Source organism: Elephas maximus, chromosome 1 (assembly GCF_024166365.1).
Source record: "Elephas maximus indicus isolate mEleMax1 chromosome 1, mEleMax1 primary haplotype, whole genome shotgun sequence".
Lineage (NCBI taxonomy): Eukaryota > Metazoa > Chordata > Mammalia > Proboscidea > Elephantidae > Elephas > Elephas maximus.
In genome coordinates, this window is record NC_064819.1 from 66,977,917 (window position 1) to 66,996,570 (window position 18,654).

General features: G+C 37.4%; 1 protein-coding gene across 2 annotated transcripts in view; it reads left to right on the forward strand.

Moving 5' to 3' along the window:
- Positions 1-18,654, forward strand: part of CDKAL1 (CDK5 regulatory subunit associated protein 1 like 1) — a 794,624-nt gene that overhangs the window by 506,880 nt on the left and 269,090 nt on the right. For both annotated transcript variants that reach the window (XM_049876026.1, XM_049876110.1), the window contains one exon: positions 15,267-15,412. In XM_049876026.1, the coding sequence (XP_049731983.1) occupies positions 15,267-15,412 (146 nt within the window). The remainder of the gene's footprint in view (positions 1-15,266; positions 15,413-18,654) is intronic.

An 18,654-nucleotide genomic window follows, 5' to 3' on the forward strand; every position in this document is an offset into this window, starting at 1 on the left:
CCACCCCTGGTGACCACTAGTAAACTCTTGTCTGTAAACATTTGCCTGTCTTTTTATATAAGTGGGGTCATACAATATTTGTCCTTTTGTGATTGACTTATTTCACTCAGCATAATGTCTTCCAGCTCATCCATATTGTAGCATGTATCAAGACTTCATTTCTCTTACTGGCTGAGTAGTTTTCCATCATATGTATATACCACATTTTGTTTAGCCATTAATCTGTTGATGGGCATTTAGGTTGTTTCCAACTTTTCGCTGTTGTGAATAGTACTGCAGTGAACATTGGTGTATGAGTCTCCTTTTGAGTCTCTGTGCTTTCAAGTTTTTGGGTATATATCTAGGCGTGGAATTGCTGGATCATATGGTAGTTCTATTTTTAGTTTTTTGAGGAACCACCACACTGTTTTCCACAACGGCTGTACCATTTTGCATTTCCACCAGCCATGGGTAAACGTTCCAATTTCCCTACATCATTGCCAACATTTGTTATTTCCTGTTTTTTTTGTTTTGTTTTTAATCTAAGCTATACTAGTGGGAGTATAATGGTATCTCATTGTGGTTTTGATTTGTGCCTCTCGATGGCTAATGATGTTGAGCATCTTTTCATGTGTTTGGTGCCCATATGAATGTCCTTTTTGGTGAAATGTCTATCCAAATCCTTTTCCCATTTGATGATTGGGTTGTCTTGTTGTTATTAAGTTGTTAAAGTTTTATATATATTTTGTTTCTTAGATTTTTATTGGATATTTGGTTTCCGAAGATATTCTCCCAGTGCGTAGCTTGTCTTTTCACTTTTTGTAAAGTTTGTTTTAATTTTGGTGAGGTCCCATTTATCTAGTTTGTCTTTTGCTGTGTGTGCCTTTGTTATTGTATTAGATAATAGATTGTTATAAGCTAGGCCCAACAGCATTGCTGCTGCATTTTCTTCTAAGAGTTTTATGGTTTTAGTTTGCACATTTAGGTCCTTAATCCATTTTGAATCTGTTTTTGTGTATGGTATGAGGCATGGATCCTGTTTCATATTTCTGCATATGAATATCAAATTTTCTCAGCACCATTTATTGAAGAGACTTTTCTTTCCCGATTCAATGGACTTAGCACCCTTGTCAAAAATCAGTTGACCATAGATGTGTGGTTTTATTTCTGGACTCTTAATTCTATTTCATTGGTCTATGTGTCCATTTTATACCGATATTAGGCTGTTTTGATTACTATAGCTATATGTTTTAAAATCAGGAAATATGAGCCCTCTTACTTTGTTCTTCTTTATCAACATTTCATTAGCTATTTGAGGACTCTTGCCATTCCATATAAAATTGAGGGGAAAAAAAAAACTTAATTTCTCCCTCTAATCTGTAGAAATCTATTTTGATTGGTTGCATAGAATCTTAACTTTCATTTGATTAAAAAAAAAAGTAAAAGTAATAAGTCTTAAAAAGTAAATTTGGCTCGCCAAATGAAACTTTTTCCTGATCTTTCTATACATGCTAAAGTTGCTATCTGATCCTTTTGCAGCCCACAGTGTATAAGAAAGCAGCAGGTTAGAATCTCAGAAAATATTCTGACAAGGTGTTCTTTGACGAGCTGACTTACCATGTGGTAACTAGAAATGCTTTCATTTCAGTTCCAATTAAAGAACTGGCACGTGAAGCCAATTTAACCAAGTGAAAGCAATTAAAGTAGATCAGGGAGGGGAATATGTCCCTCTTTGTTGCCTCTTTGTTGTTGTTGTTCAGAATATACACAGCAGAACATACACCAATTCAACAGTTTCTACATGTACCATTTAGTGACGTTGATTACATTCTTTGAGTTGTGCAGTCATTCTCACCCTCCTTTTCTGAACTGTTCCTCCCCCACTGACATAAACTCACTGCCCCCTAAGGTTCCTATCTAATCTTTCAAGTTGCTGTTGTCATTTTGATCCCATATAGCTAGTTCTTAAAAAACATAATGCTGAAAGCAGGCATTTTTTTAACTAGTTAAGCTAAACTATTCTTTGGTTTTTAAGAAGACTTGAAGGACTATTTTTGGATTAAAGATTATCTCAGGGCAGTAGTTTTAGGGGTTCATCCAGCCTTCATGGCTCCAGGAAGTCTGGATTCCATGAGAATTTGAAATTTTGTTCTGTATTTCCCCCTTTTGATCAGGATTCTTCTGTGGAATCTTAGTTCAAAATGTTCAGTAATAGTAGCTGGGCGCCATCCATTTTTTTTTTTAGCCTTATAACAAAGGATGCCATTGTTCATGGGGGCAACTAGCCACACATTCCTTATCCTCCTTCTGTTCCTGACTCTCCATTTCCCTCTGTTGCCCCAGGTGAATATAGAGAATTGTTGTGCCTTGCCTTTGTTGCCTCTTAAAAATATATATACCCACTTTTGAATTCGTACTAAACTCCATATTGTTCAGTTGCAAAAGGCTACAAAGTTCCCATTAATTTATCACCTAATTTGAAGAGGCATTGAATTCATATGTTTTGTTTAATCAAATATCCGTACATTTTTTTATAAGACTGGTATTAAAAAGAAATTTTCAACAAAATATTAATTTTTGTTTGAACTCATTGTCTTTATTTAGCAATTTATTAGTTAAAATGCATCCAGTTTGTAAGTCAGATTAGAGGTCTGAAGGATACGCAGAAGAGACAAAGGTAATACAGGTACGGTTGTGTAAGAACAAGGCAGTAACATTGGGCAAAATGTAATTGGTTAGTTCTAAGTTACTTTCCCTATATGGCATATTGGGAACTTTTATAGCCAGGTCATATACTATAGCTAAGGTGGCAAGCCGGACCTTCTAGGAAGGTCAGGCTTTACAATGAAGTAGAAACTTAGGTCTAAGTTGTTGATGTGGGTCTTAGTGTAAGTAGACTCCATTTTGGGCTTATTATAGTCAAGTTAACACCAACCTGAAGAAGTTGTTCACAACTGGTAAAATTAAAAATGTCTTTGATGTTTTTTTAAGTTCTATTTTAGAGAGACCAATCTACATGGCTTCCTTCTTCCCCTACTCCCAGAAATGATTTATTGTTAACACCTTCTGGGAATTAGTTTGTTCTTCACACAAATAACGTAGTTCCTCAAATTAGAAAACATTTGCTTGAAATAGCTATTCCTCAGATATGATTTTAGGTTTAGGGAGGAACATAGATAGATAAATCCACAGGAATGATGCTTTCGTGAGGGATTTGTTGGAGTAATGTTACCAGAACAAAGTTCTTGCCTCTCACTGGTCAAGAATGAGCAGGTAAGGCACGTAGAGTTTTCCACACGAGCAAAACTTTATTGTAGGGGCTTGCAAGCAGAGACAAGGAAGGCCTAGAGCAACGCTTACCCTCGTCTCACAGAACAAAAGACAGGCCTGAGTTTTTAAAAGTTCTTGGGCAGGAAAAGATTCATATTTATTCATAGACATAGGCAGGGATATGTTAACTAAGGTGCATGCGCAGCAGCTTTCCAAGATGGCTTCTGTGCTGGAGGCCTCTGGGATTCATAGCAGGACTTATTATGGGGTGTCACACCTGCATGGTCTCTCGCTCCCCGGGTCTGATTCCCTGGCTAGGGCTGCAGCCCCTCACTGCCCCTGGTGGAAAGTCACACAGCGGTCACAGGTGGATGTTCTGCACATGTCCCTGGGGCTGGTTTTCTCCAGCTGCTTCTGAAAGGCAACTTTAAAGAAGTTTGCAGGCTATTTTTGTATGCATGCCGCATTGTCCTGGGGAATGGCCTTGTCTCTGAGCCTTTGCCGATCTCCTGTTATTTTGTTTGCAGATTTGGGAGAACATGTGTTCCTTGTCTTAATAAGCCCCTAGGTTCCACGCCCAACCCCGTATTACCTCCCTGATAGTACAGCCTGTCTCTTTTTTTTACTTGTTTCTCTTCTAACCACACTAGTCTCTTTGCTGTTCCTCAAACAGACACCTTCTGATCTCAGGGCCTTTGCTCCCTGTCTTAGTAATGTTAGGGGGACATATTTACATTCTTGTCCCACTGTTATGCCTTGGGCATGCTAGTTAACGTCGCTGAATCTTGAGTAAAATAAAACTACTTCTATGTTTGTACTAAGGTTTCAATGAGATAACAAGTGAGAATCAGCAGCGTTTACAGCCTTGGGATATTAATTTGTTATTATTATTACTACTGCATTCCATTAGTAACATGGTGATTTGTAGTGTTGTAGGGTAAAAACATCACAAAGTTTAGTAAAGCACAAAGAAAGTTTTATTCAGCATATATTCAAAGAGGCAAAAGTGGGAAATCAGACAAGCATGCTGCCACAGCCATGTCTGCCTAAGTCCAAAAATATTATAAAATAGACAAAAGTGGGAAAACAGACAAGCATGCTGTGTCTGCCCATGTCCTGGGAACATCACAGAGTCATCAGTATATATCAGCATTACAAAATGGGCACAAACATTGAAAGCTTCACCTTTTCACAGATTGACTAGAAACTGTGATCCTACATTTTGCATTGCCTTTCTTAACAGTCATTGGTGGAGGTTTCAGTAATGACAGTCAGGAGGGTCTTCATTGGTCCAACAAATTTTCTATTCATTAAATACTAATAGAAAAAGATAAGAGTGGAAAGTCTGTCGTGTTCAGTTAGATTGACTTATGTGAAAGGTTCCCTAAAAGATTATTTTCCAAGATTGTCTTTGTACCTTAGGGCCCAGATGATGTGTCTTTGTGAGTCCAACTCCAGCTGGGTCACATTCTCTTTGTTCAGGGACAGGGAATAATTGATATTATTTCCAACATCAGTAGAGACCTGGGAGCTTTCCTGGTTCTTCTGTAATCATTCTGATGTAATGACTATTTTCTTGTTGTTGTTGTGTGCCGTCCAGTGGATTCCGACTCATAGCAAACCAAATCAAAACCAAAAAAAACAAACCCATTGTCATCGAGTTGATTCCAACTCATAGCAACCCTGTAGGACAGCATAGAACTGCCCCGTAGGGTTTCCAAGGACAGGCTGTTGGATTCAAACTGCTGACCTTTTGGTTAGCGTTCTAGCCCTCAAGCGCTGCACCACCATGGCTCTGTACCATGTCTCTCAACCACTGCACCACCTAGGCAATAATCTTTACGGGAGCAGATCATTGCGTCTTTTCTCCCAACAAGCCGCTTGTGGATTCGAGCTGCCAACCTTTCAGTTCGCAGCCAGTAGTCCCTATTTTTAATATCCAAAGTCTATTAAAAGGATTAAGAATTCTTTTAAGTGCAATAAATTTGGGGGATGGGGAAGGAATCAACCATCCCTCTTACGCTGTTTACTTCTATTCTCAGTTTTATTTTCTCTTTGAACAAAGAATTTTTTTTCCTTTCCATGTCTATTACTTTTTCCATTCTCTCATCATAAACCTACTGCCATCTGGTTGATTCTGACTCACAGCAACTCTATAGGACAGAGTAGAACTGCCCCATAGCGTTTCCAAGGCCGTATTCTTTACAGAAGCTAACTGCAATATCTTTCTCCAGTGGAGCCGCTGTTAGGTTCAAACTGCCGACCTCCAGGTTAGCAGCTGTGTACTTAACCACTGTACCACCAGGGCTTCTATTCTCTCACCATACCTCCAGGGAAAACTGTTATTACTCTAATGGTGATAATTTTTTTAGGAACGGTTCTAAGATGTTTTGCTGATTCTTATCTCTGATTCTCCTTTGTTTGCTGTTTTCATATTCAGATTTCTTTCTCCTGTTATCCTAATGAGGAGGCATTGAGAGCCCCTTTAGTATAAGTGCCCTGGTGATTTGGACCCTGCTTAAAAGAAAAGTTTTCTTCCTTTTTTTTTTTCTTTTTGAAGAAATGGAGCACACATTGGATGATGTATTATCAAGAAATATTAATGTATTATTTTAGTCTCTGAAATCATTTCACTTTTCCTAACCCACTAGATAGTATAGTATAAGATACAATTTTATGATTCAGTTGTTTCAAGATGGTATTAACAGTAATAAGTTTTTCTTTTAACAAGGATTGTTTTGAGCAATGATAAGCTTTTCACATTCTGTTTTTCTGTATTTTCCCAAAATTTCAAAAGAATGCACATTGGTTGCTTTTATAAGAGAGAAGCATTCATTTTAAAAGAATGATGATTTTTTTTTCCAGTATTTTATGTTCAATTATTTTATGCACCTTTTTTTCTAAAGGTAACAGTTAATGGGTTCTATCTCCCAGGATCCCGTAAGCCTCAAATTAACAATTCTCTCTTTAAAATGATTTCAACAAAGTATGGAGCAACTGGTATATTTGATAAGAGTAAATGTGTTGAGAATCATTAAGTGGTCCCCAAATGTACTTATTTTTCTCAAATGTGCTTTTAAATACGTAATTGATATTAGACTAATAAGAAGAAAAGAAAGAACTGATATGACAGGCTACTGAATTGTTTTATAAAATTTACAACCTTGTATTTCACGGCACTGAAGTATATTATTATATGTTACCTATTGCAGTTTTGCCTTGGAAATTTTTGTTTATCATTCGTAATTTGTGGAACCTTCTGGTACCCATATAGCCACTGATCGCTTCCTCCCTATTCTACCTTTGCAGCTGGTACACACTTCCAGTATTTACAGAAAATTCATTATAAAAAGGGACTCCGTAGTCTTACAGACTTAGGTTCTAATTCTAGTTCCTTCCACTTACTCCTTTTTGATTGTGGACATATTATTTTGAACTTCTCCAAGCCTTGGTTTTTTTGGTTTTTTTTAATTCATAAAATGGAAATGTATCAGTAAAGATAAACTAAGTTATGTTATGTAACAGATGACCCCCAAAATCTCAGTGGCTTTTAAGAATACGTATTTTTCGCTCATGCTACAATATTCCTAATGGATTGGCTGAGGTTCTATTCAAGTTGTTTGCCACCTAGGACTTAGACTGTGGAAGAAGATTGCAGGGAGGTACAGAGAACCACTGGCTTGTAAAGCTTCTCCTCAGAAGTAGCACATGTCTTTTCTGCCCACATTTCATTGCCCATAGTCAGTCAGAGGCCACTCCTGAGCTTAACTAGGCAGGGATATGTCATACTCCCACAGGAAGGGAAACCAGAACATTTGAGAAACAGCAATACAGTCTACCAGAGAAATAATAAACATACCTGTATCATAGAGTGAGGAATGAAACGAGATGCGCATAAACTGCTCAGCACTGTGATGACACAGAGTAAGTCCTCCATCAGCAGCAGAATCAACAAAGGAGACTATTATGTGTTTAAAACCAAAACCCAGTGCCGTCAAGTCGATTCCGAATCATAGCGACCCTATAGGACAGAGTAGAACTGCCCCGTAGAGTTTCTGAGGAGCGCCTGGTAGATTTGAACTGCCGACCCTTTGGTTAGCAGCTGTAGCACCTAACCACTATGCCATCAGGGTTTCCATTAAAAAAAAAAATGTGTTTACGGTCTTATAAACTGCGAGCCTTCTTTGCATCCCCAATCCCAGAAACACAGTTTGATGTTTAACAAATACTTGCTCAGTTTGTATTCCAGGAACTCACAACAAGAACAGTTAAATGACTAGGCCATTCTTTCTCCTGTATACTGCCTAAAACATGAAACAAAAGTTATCTTTTAGGTAAGCCTCAATTTGGATAATCAGACCATAGATAAATGAGAGTTAAATGTTTTAAAATAGAGTTTTAACATCTACCTTTCCATTGGATTCCCCAATTCTTTATGTCATGTTTAAGAGAAACCAATAGGATTGTCTGAGCCAAATAATCTAATCGAGCTGCCCTTTTCCCATTAAATTGTTCTATAAATGATTCATTCTTTTAGTGTTTAGTAGACTCGATCTTTCTTTAAAATAGGGAAAAAAGAAATTTTAAGTGTATTTTTATATATATATATATATTTTTTTAACATATACCTACTGAATGTTATATAGTGTTTGAATCACAGCAGATTTTACTGTTAGATTTGCCTTTCATTATTTTATTTTAAAATTAGTTCAGTCAAATTGACTTTTGGTCTGTGTTCAGTTTCACGGATTTTAATGTAAATCCGTGTACTCACAACTACCACAATCAGGATACCAGATTTGGTTTTTGGCCTACTAATGTCTCTTTTGATTTCTTGGCCTTAGGAGGGGAGAATAATAATTAAATAATTAAATTAAAAAACTGATAATATCAGCTGAAAACAAATGTGTGTGTGTGCGCGCGCTTAGAGTTACAACTCTTAGCGTTGTGACATTAGTATTAAGTGGAACAAGATGTATATGTAGTTTTATCTTCGTAATGTGAAGGCTGATTATTGATTCTGATGAAGTGGTAATGGTAAAGGAATATTGAAATCCTTTTGCATTTCTATGAAAACTAATTAGAACAGACATTTTGTCTCAACTTATTTTAGCCCAAACACTGATAAGTTAACTCTTTCGAGGTTAGAAGTGAATTTCTTGTTAGGATTAAGTTATAAAACAAAACCAAACCCGTTGCCATCAAGTCAATCCCAACTCACAGCACCCCTATAGGACAGAGTAGAACTGCCCCATAGGGTTTCCAAGAAGAGCAGTTGGTGGATTTGAATTGCCAACCTTTTGGTTAGCAGGTGAGCTCTTAACCACTTTGCCACCAGGGCTCCATAATTAAGTTTTAGATCAAATGTAAAGTAGAATTTTTTCTAAATGCCTAAACTTCTCCATTTGGGACAGGAGGATTAGGAATTTTCCCGTCTTGTGCTCCCTCATTCACTTTCTGATGCTCTTAATGATAACTTATTATTAGATTGCTAAAAGTAAATGTAGGTACTAGTAAGTCACTTAGTGGCTGTTAAAATGGCATTAATGACATAATGTATGATATAATTCTGGCCTCACTCTATCTTGACTAGTATGACTTTGGGAATGTTGAAGATGACTCCATAAATGACATCTCCTAGAATACAGGCATTACTCTTATGACCATTTCCTAGAAGTTTTTACAGGATTTACTCCAAAATAACCATGTTGATTAATTGATTGGGTCATTCAATTGTTCATTCATTCATTCAACTGTAATGTTAGCCCTTAAGGCTTAGGCACTGGGCAAGGAAATGGGGAAATAAAGATAAACAAAATAACAACAATTGTGAGGGTAGCACAAGACCCAGCAGTGTTTCATTCCATTGTACATAGGGTCACTGTGAGTTGGGACCAACTTGACGACACCTAACAACAACAAGCTCATAGTAGAGTGGAGGACATGAGCTTGTATGGTGTAATAGCAGTACTGGGAGATGAGTCCTAATAGAAGTATAGAGTACAGAGTGCTCTGGCATTGAAAGTAGAGCTACTAACTGCCTGAAAAAAGAGATCTAAAGAAACCATGATATCATTATCACTTATGGCCCCCACTCTTTAATTTTAAGAGAACCTTTTTTTTTTAATAGGAATTTAATACCTATTATAATTGTTATTTATGAGATCTTATATAAACCAACCAATCATGCCATTAGGTTGATTGTGTTTTTAAATTCCATAATTATATATGGAACTGGCTTTAACACATTGTTAGGTGTCGTCAAGTCGGTTCCCACTCACAGTGACCCCTTTGTACAACAGAACGTAATGCTGCCGGGTCCTGCGCCATTCTCACAATTGTTGTTATGTTTGAGCCTGTTGTTGCAGCCAGTGTTTCAGTCCATCTCACTGAGGGTCTTCCTCTCTTTCGATTATTCTCTACTTTACCAAGCATGATGTCCTTCCCTAGGGACTAGCCCTTCCTGATAATGTCCAAAGTATGTAAGACAGTCTCGCCATCCTTGCTTCTAGGGAGCATTCTGGCTGTACTTCTTCCAAGACAGATTTATTCATTCTTCTAGCAGACCATGGTGTATTCAATATTCTTCACCGACACCATTATTCAAAGGCATCAACCCTTCTTTGGTCTTCATTATTCATTGTCCAGCTTTCGCATGCATATGAGGTGTTTGAAAATACCATGGTTTGGGTTAGGCACACCGTAGTCCTCAAAGTGACGTATTTGCTTTGTAACACTTTAAAGAGGCCTTTTGCAGCAGATTTGCCTCACTCGAATTAATAATCATCAGAACATTTAGAATAGCTTGACAATAGAACGATATAATGTATTCAGTAAATACTAAATCACTACCTTTTATTATTCATCTTAGAAAATGCATACATGCTACAGCATGAATGATTCTTGAAAACATTATGCTAAGTAAAAGAAGCCAGTCACAAAAGGCCCCGTATTATGATTCCATTTACCTGAAGTACGCAGAATAGGCAGATTTACAGAGGCAGAAGGCAGGTGGTGGTTGCTTAGGGCTGGGAGGGATGAGTTAGTTGGAGGAGAATGGGGAGCGACTGCTAATGGGTTAAGAGCTTCTTTTAGGGGGAATGAAAATGTTCTAAAATTAGATTGTGGTGATACTTGCAGAACTCTGGATATACTAAAAAACATTTAATTGCACACTTTAAATATATGTAGGTATGACATGTAAATTATGTCTCAGTAAAGCTATTTAAAATACTTAAAAGAAATGGTACTTTTCTCTCTTTTGAAATGCTTTTTTCCTTTATTATATGTTTTCAGTTAGCTGGAAAGAGTGTAAAGTTTAGCATTTTAAATACATACACTTCATAATAAAACTGTAATCTGAGGAGGCTTTCTAACTGGTAACTATCAGTCTAAATGCAAACGCATCTGAATGGAAATCTTAAAGTATTTGATATACTCTCTCACACACAGAGTGACATTGTTAAGCTGGCAGTGTGTGTATTCAAGACCAGGTAGAATGAATGTGTATATTCGAGACCAGGTAGAAGGCGATGATTAATTTGGTGACTACAGAGCAATAGAAGTGAAATGTAAAAAAGTTCTTTTAAAAAAAGTACCCATACATAGGATTGCTTTTTTAAGTTAAACCTGTTTTCATTCAAGTCACTATTTTTTTCTTCACTTTCCAAGCTCAGCAAAATAAATGAAGAAATAAATAAACATCAAGATGATTGCCCCTTTGTTAAGAGGGGAACTTCTCGTAAAAGCCCCAGATAGAAACGCTGGTTTGTTGACCTGATTACCCATTCTCTGGTTTCTGACTATAAAATAGTCACCATCTGGGTTTTAAGCAGCGTTAATATATTAACCCTTAAATTATACATGAGCCTATATTATATTAAAATAGGCACGATTTTGATGCTTATTGCTACCAGAACTCCTGAAAATGTGCATGTTTACACACACACATACACACACCATATGTATACACACATGCTCATTCATATACTTGCCCCTTTACAGGGGCTCTCTCACCCAGCTCACAACACAGGGTTACTCATGGCTGCCGTTAGTCGATCAGCCACATTTTGAACTAAGTGTTTTCCTTTTGTTAACCTGGACTTCATGTCATTTCTAAATTACGTCCATAAGAAAATGCACTGTGATTCCAATCTAAAGGTCCAACAGACCTTTAGAAATATAACCCCCGATGGGACTACCTATGAAGTGTCTTGATTATGATTTATGTTTGTATTCATATTTACTTTTATATTCACTTCTTTGCACTTGTTCAAAACTTTAAGGCATGCCAGAATATATGCTTGTTTAACTGCTGCAGCCAAACGGAGCTATTGCTAATTGAAAAACTGTTACCCTGTCAAGTGGCAGTTATAAATCTCTTTCTCTGTATGTTGATGCGGCTTTAACCTACATGTGTATTTAAATGTTTGGTGGTATACAGAACATTGACCTAGCCATTGGAGGGATAGAGAGAGAGGGGTAAAACAATCAGTCCCTGCCCCGTGGAGCTTTCCGTCTTGGTGAAGATTCATGATCATATTGCAAGGTCTAGTCCAGTTGCCTTTGAGTTGATTCTGAATCATGGTGACCTCCTGTGGATCAGAGTAGAACTGTGTTCCATAGGGCTTTCAATGGCTGATTTTTCAGAAGTAGATCACCAGGCCTTTCTTCCTTGGTACCTTTAGGTGGACTTGAACCTCTAACCTTTTGATTAGCAGCTGAGTGCAGTAACCATTTGTACCACCCGGGGACTCTTGTTGCAAGATAGAACTAAGTAAACACTGTAGTAACACCAGGAACAGGTTGCTGATGAATCTATAGAAGAAGTAATCTCTCCCACAAGAGAACCTGTAACTACAAGCTGAACCTTATAAATATGAGAAGGATTGTGAAAGGTAGAACAGAGAGCAAAGGTTATCCTTAATTCAGAGTGCTGAAAGAGAAGAGGGATAGAAGAAAAAACAAAACAACAATAAGCACTTTGTCTGTTTGGGGTACATTTGTTAGTGTGTGCTGTCAGGTCGATTCCAACTCATAGAGACCCTGTAGGACAGGGTAGAACTGTACGATAGGGTTTCCTAGGCTGTAATCTTTATGGAAACAGATTGCCAGGTCTTTTCTTCCATGGAGCCACCAGTGACTTCAAACTGCCAACCTTTTAGTTAGCAGCTGAGCGCTTAACTACTGCACCACCAGGTCTCCTTCTGGGGTACATTATTCTATGTTAACTCATGATTCTTTTAGTGGCAGAAACATAGACCTTAATTAAGGGGCAAGTTTATGTTTATTTTGTGTTCTAGTACCTAACATTATAAAGTTGCAAAGTCTGTATGTAATATGAAGCTGAAGGTAATTACTAGTGGGGAGAGTTATATCTTGAGAACCAAAGGAAAACAACCGCTAGATTTATCCTTCTTGTTTGCTATTAACATTTTAATTTGTAAATTGTCATACTGTAACAGGGAAATGCTCCATCTAGCACAGTATCCTGTTTAGAGTAACAGGCCACCCTGAGTGTTTCCAAGAGAAACTGCTACCCTTTCTGGCTCAGGGTCACCTTTGCTGGTAAGCCCCTTTCAGATTTACTTAAACCAACTCAGTACACGTTCTTTCTCCTTCAAATGCTAGTTAGAGAACCAGCTCATTGAAAAACTTTTCTATGTATTGATAAGTTCCCATTAATCAATTGAAATTGTGTTACCATGGACTTTAAATAGTTTCCAAGGAAGAAGAATATTAAATAAGTTACATGTTGAGTGCTTGCTATGTAAGTGCATACCCGATTATCTTATTCTCACAATGGCCCTATTATGTGGGCATTATCACTATTGCCATTTCTCTAGAAATCAAGCAAGGAACAGAGATTAGGAGTGAAGTTTCATTTCACAAAGTCTGGAGGCTTGCGTGTTACTATGATGCTGAGCAGGGTTCAGTGGAGCTTCCAGACTTCTGTTGGACTGGGAAGGAAGGCCTGGAAATCTACTTCCATAGGTCAGCCAGTGAAAACCATGTGGATCACAATAGTCTGCCACTGTGAGTAGGAGCCCAGTCAACAGCAGCTAACAACACTGACAACTATGTGTTAAAGTGTCATTTCTCACAATAAAAAAACAAAACAAAACCAGTTGTCATCAAGTGAATTCCAACTCATAGCGACCCTCTAGGACAAAGTAGAACTGTCCCATGGGGTTTCCAAGGAACAGCTGGTGAATTCAAACTGTTGACCTTTTGGTTAGCAGCTGAACTCTTAACCATGGCACCACCAGAGCTCCAACTGATATGCTGAAAGCCATCTGAAACTGTGAATCCTGCCCCTTTAGAAAAACAAAGATCTTTGTACAATCATTTTTCTTAATTTTTTTTTTTTTTTGGAGTCTTAATTTTCAGTAGTAAAAAATGTGAAAGGCAGAGAATCAAAGAAAAAGACCATCATGTTTATTATAGGGTACATAATGGTCAGCGTTGCTCTGCCTCACACCGTCTTATGTATACTACGTACTGAATAAGGACATGAAAAGCCTCCTGACTAAAAACCCAGCCAAGAAGCCTAACAGGGAACCTTTAGATTATGTCTTACCAGTTATTTTCCTGCTTGACAAGAAATTCTTTAGCACCAATTCCAATTGAGTAGTCTATAATAACAAGGTATATATGCCCATTAATTTCTGGTTAGTGAATGTATGGAGAATAGACATCCACAAGTAATTTCATTTCGTAATTTGATTTTCTTTTCCATAGGATTTATAAAAACAACTAAGCTGTTACTAAGAAGGGAACTGGTTTGAGTTAACCTGCCTTTTCTTCCACTGGGCTCTTTAGTAAAAATACTAGCATTCACAGTCAATATAAAGAAAATCGAGAAACAGAGGATATGGTTGATCCATATGCATGACTGCCCCCTGAATAACTATGAGGTGACTGTATATATGGAATTTTTTTTTTGACTCCATAAGATCCCTCAAAATATTGTTCTAAGGATGAAATGAGATAACAGATGTGAAAGTTCAGTACTTTGAAAACTAAAAATCACTGAGCACGTGCAAGTTATTAAAGAGCATCTCCTTTCTTGACATTTTTACCACTGTTGGACTCTGCTTGCTCTCTCCCTCTCCTTGTCACACCCTCTCTCTCAAAGTGATGTCCTGACAACATGCAGCAGTGAAGAAGGGCTAAATTAGTCAGTGTTCTCATTGCTTGTATAAATGCTTAGGTTACCACAGTTTGATCACTCTATTTTGTTATCCTTGGAGGAATTTTAAAATATTCTCTGTTTCCTCATTTATTTCACTCAGATTCGTTCCATTTAACTTTCCAAGATAGATTTTCCTTCCTGTTCTCCCCTTCTTTCTCTTTTTGAACTCTGGAACAACTTAAAGGTTGATGTCAGTAGTTAACCAGTGGTGAACTGGCTGGCCCCTTGTCTGGAACTGTGCCTTGTGCATAGTAGATGCTCAAAAAAATATGTCATTAACTGACGGGAAATTGAAATATGAAGAGGAAGCAGGTGAGTTGTAGAGTTCTTTTTCTCCTCCAGCATTTAAAAAAAAAAAAGTGTTGACTTACCCTAAATTTCAGAAACTTTCGCTTTTCAAGTACACAGGATTATGGGGCTTCAACTGTTGGTCTTAAATATTGTTGCTTCTCTTGCTAATGTAACAAGACAGAACATAAAATTTCTTTGAGGGGAGAGAGGAATGATGTTTATCTTGAAGTATGGAAAAATCTTTAGGCATTACATGGTTTTTTCCCCCTCTGTTTTATCACCTAAGAGTGATGGTGAATATGAGGAAATAATCCTCAGGTGGAATCTTCCAAAAGTGGTATTAAATTCCTAAATGTCATCAAAGAAGATTGCCATTTGACAGTCACTTTAAGAGCCTCTTATTTTTTTTTATGATAGGTCTGTTTTCGACCACGTTTATTTATTTGCTTACACATGGGAGTGTTGATCTGAGGGAAACTGTTCTGTGATGCATTAAAATGATTAATATTTTCCCCTTCTTTTTTTTTTTAAGGAAATGGCGAAAATCCTTAATCACCCCAGAGTCTACGCCTTTCTGCATATACCAGTCCAGTCTGCCTCTGACACTGTACTCATGGAAATGAAAAGAGAATACTGTGTGGCTGACTTCAAAAGAGTAGTGGATTTTCTGAAAGAGAAGTAAGTCTGTTAGTATTTAAGGAAATAACCATGTCTTTTTTACTTTCAAAAGCATGTGGCAAAATGCACTTATTGTGGCCTCGCAATTAAAGATACGAGAGAGGGTGAGACTTTTTCACAGCTTTCAAAGCCTTCGTGTTTCCTTAGGTACCCTTGATGTGGTTTCTTCTTTCTCCTCGGTCTATATCCACCTTCCATCTGTACATGACACACCATTAATTTGTGTAAGATTGCCCGTCTTTCTAAGATTATGTGAATCGTGATTGTTTTTATACCTGACCTGGTAGATGAAAACGGCTTTAGCTTTTCTGTGCTCAAATCTCCTTTAATGTGGTTTTTTGAAGTTGTGAGCTGGTTTTGACATGGAGGTAGGCCAAATCATGTCACTACGAAAGATTATTTCCTACTAAATAGTGCTTTTTTTTTTTTTTGAAGAGTATCTGGAATGTCTTCATTTTCACACACGAATCCATGTAGTTTAGTTGTGATTTGTAAGGAGGCTTTGGGCTTCTATTTTTTAAAGTTCAGATTATTACTGACCAAAATTAAGGCATATTTACACAACCTCAGAAATGAATGATAATTTTGCTTCCACAGAAAACACTTGCAGCCCATAATTATGTTCTTCAAAGGTCCTCCTCCTCATCCTCACAGAACATTGATTGCCTTCTGTGATTATACGTGGCAGGAAATAGAAGTACTGGCCAAGGTTGCGCAGAACCTCCTCACATATGGGGCAATGTTCTGCCCTCTGGGGATATGTCAATTATCTTTGCATATTTGTGGCATGGGTCTTCCTATTTTCCATAATTTTTCTGTGTTGTTTTTCTTAATTAAGATACAACTTTTTATTTCCATCTTCTTGTTTATAATTATGTACCTTTGTACCATGTCAAAGATATGGTTGCTTTATACAAACTGTAAGCAATTATTTTTTCCACCTTTAATTAGTCACTTATCCTGACTATTTATAATTCTTTTAAAACTTTTTCTTCATCTATTTACTTTCTCCTTCCTTCTTCATCTTTCCTTTACATGGCTTTCTAATTTTTTTTTCCCACCTTTAGGCATTTCTTGATTATCCTAACCACCAGAGATAAATACACTTAGTGTGCATTTAAGTACTAAAATTTCAAGCTAATTGTTCAAATATTCAAATCAGTGAATAGATGGTGCGTTTATTTCAAGAATTCATAATTGTAATTATTAGATATATATAGCCATCAAAGTAGAAATCAGTATAATAATGGATCGCACCATCTCTAATACTTTCAGATCTTGAGCAGACCTGAAGTCAAGGCTAAAGAGTAAGGATTTTCATGTTAGATGTCTATTGTTGTCATATATTCCTTCTTTGCATTTATTCTACCTTATCGTATGCAGACTTGTCTCATGTTAGAGAGTCCTTTTGGGCACGCTGGCACTGGTGAGTGGAATATTGTCAAAATTGCAAAGAAATTGTTGCACCTGTGAAATTCCTTGCCTCTTGCTTATTAAAGCAGTAGCAAGTAATGTGCACAATTCATACTTGTTGCACAATATTTTGCCAAGCGTGGACATGCACCCTGTTGTGCAGAATAGACCAGAACACTTGCCAAATAGTTTCTTGTATTAATGTGATTAAATGAGGCTAAGGAATCAACACCTCTCTTTTACCTCCATTTGGATGAGTGCTGACTCGGTTGTTTTGGGAATCACTGTGGCTACTCAACATGGGCAACAATTTCACAACAAGTTCTAGCCTTTTATGTTGCTCTGAAGATGGACCTGTTAAATCTGTTGCATCTTCAAAAGTTTCAGCAGCATCCATAAACTATATAGAGGTCAAAAGATGATCACGCTGAAGATTTAGAAAGTAGTTTCTTGCCTAAGCTTCTGGTCTTTCCTTTGGATTCTGAGTTGCCCTGTGGCATCTCTAGCTATTCTAGAACCATTCCAACATGCTGGAGGATCTCAGAACCAGCTGCTCCACCCAAGGATCTCAAGTATTTCTAGCACCAGAAATATCAGCAATTTGAGGAGATGATATTGGAGATCCCCAGAGAAGACACCTGGTTTTACACACATCTATCCCCAATTTCAGTTTTCAAGTGCTATGGATCACTGGAAGTATAAATTATGAGTCCAAATAGTTAGAATTTTCCAGGAGTTTTTTTTTTTTTTTTTTTTTAATTAACTCTGTATCGTATTCTGTCTATGCGACGAAGGAAGAAGCCGGTATATAATTTCACACTTGATTATAACTAAGATCTATTGCAATGCTGTAGCAGGCAGCCAATATGATATCCCTGGTCTATACAGCAGATGACTAAGAAAATTTCAGGTGCCTTATGGAGAAAGAAATGAGATTAGTACTGCTAATAAAGTGATCCTAACATAGTTTTAGAAAGTTCATCAGAATCGTTGTTGTTAGGCACCATTGAGTTGGTTCCAACTTACAGTGACCGCGTGTATAACAGAATAAAATGTTGCCTGGTCCTGCACTATCCTTACAATTGTTGCTATGTCCGAGTTCATTGTTGCAGCCAGTGTGTCAGTCCATCTCACTGAGGGTCTTCCTCTATTTCACTGACCCTTTTTCGCTTACCAAGCATGATGTCCTCCATGAATGGGGTCACTCCTGATAATATTTCCAAAGGAAGTGAGACAAAGTCTCACTGTCCTCGCTTCTAAGGAGCACTCTGGCTGTACTTCTTCCAAGACAGATTTGTTCACTCTCCTGGCAGTCCTTGGTATATTCAGTATTCTTCAACAACACCAGAATTCAAATTCTTCTTCAGTCTTCCTTATTCATTGTCCAGCTTTCGCATGCACATGAGGTAATTGAAAATACCATGGCTCGAGTTAGGAATCGGAATCATAGGATTGTATATTTTATTTATTCCATCCTGTTGCTTGTGAAGGCTTGTACAGCCACACTCCCCAAAGGAGAGGCATCCACTCTGCTCTGATCTCAGTGAAAAAGAGTTTTCTTATCCTCTCTGAGAAGTCTTTCTTAGTGAATAATTTTCAACTCTGATGAACATATAGAAATAAATGAAATGTTCTAAGCAGATTCTCTGCTCTTACACTTTAGCTTATTTTTTTCTCTTTAAAAACTACCATCACATTGTGCCAAATAGATTAGTACTTATTTTAGAAATAGCAAAGTTTCAGGGGTTTCTGTGAAACCACTAGTCCCAATAAGTGATCCAGCACAAAATGGTTTTGTCCGGTGGTTATTAAAATTCAATACGGTATTT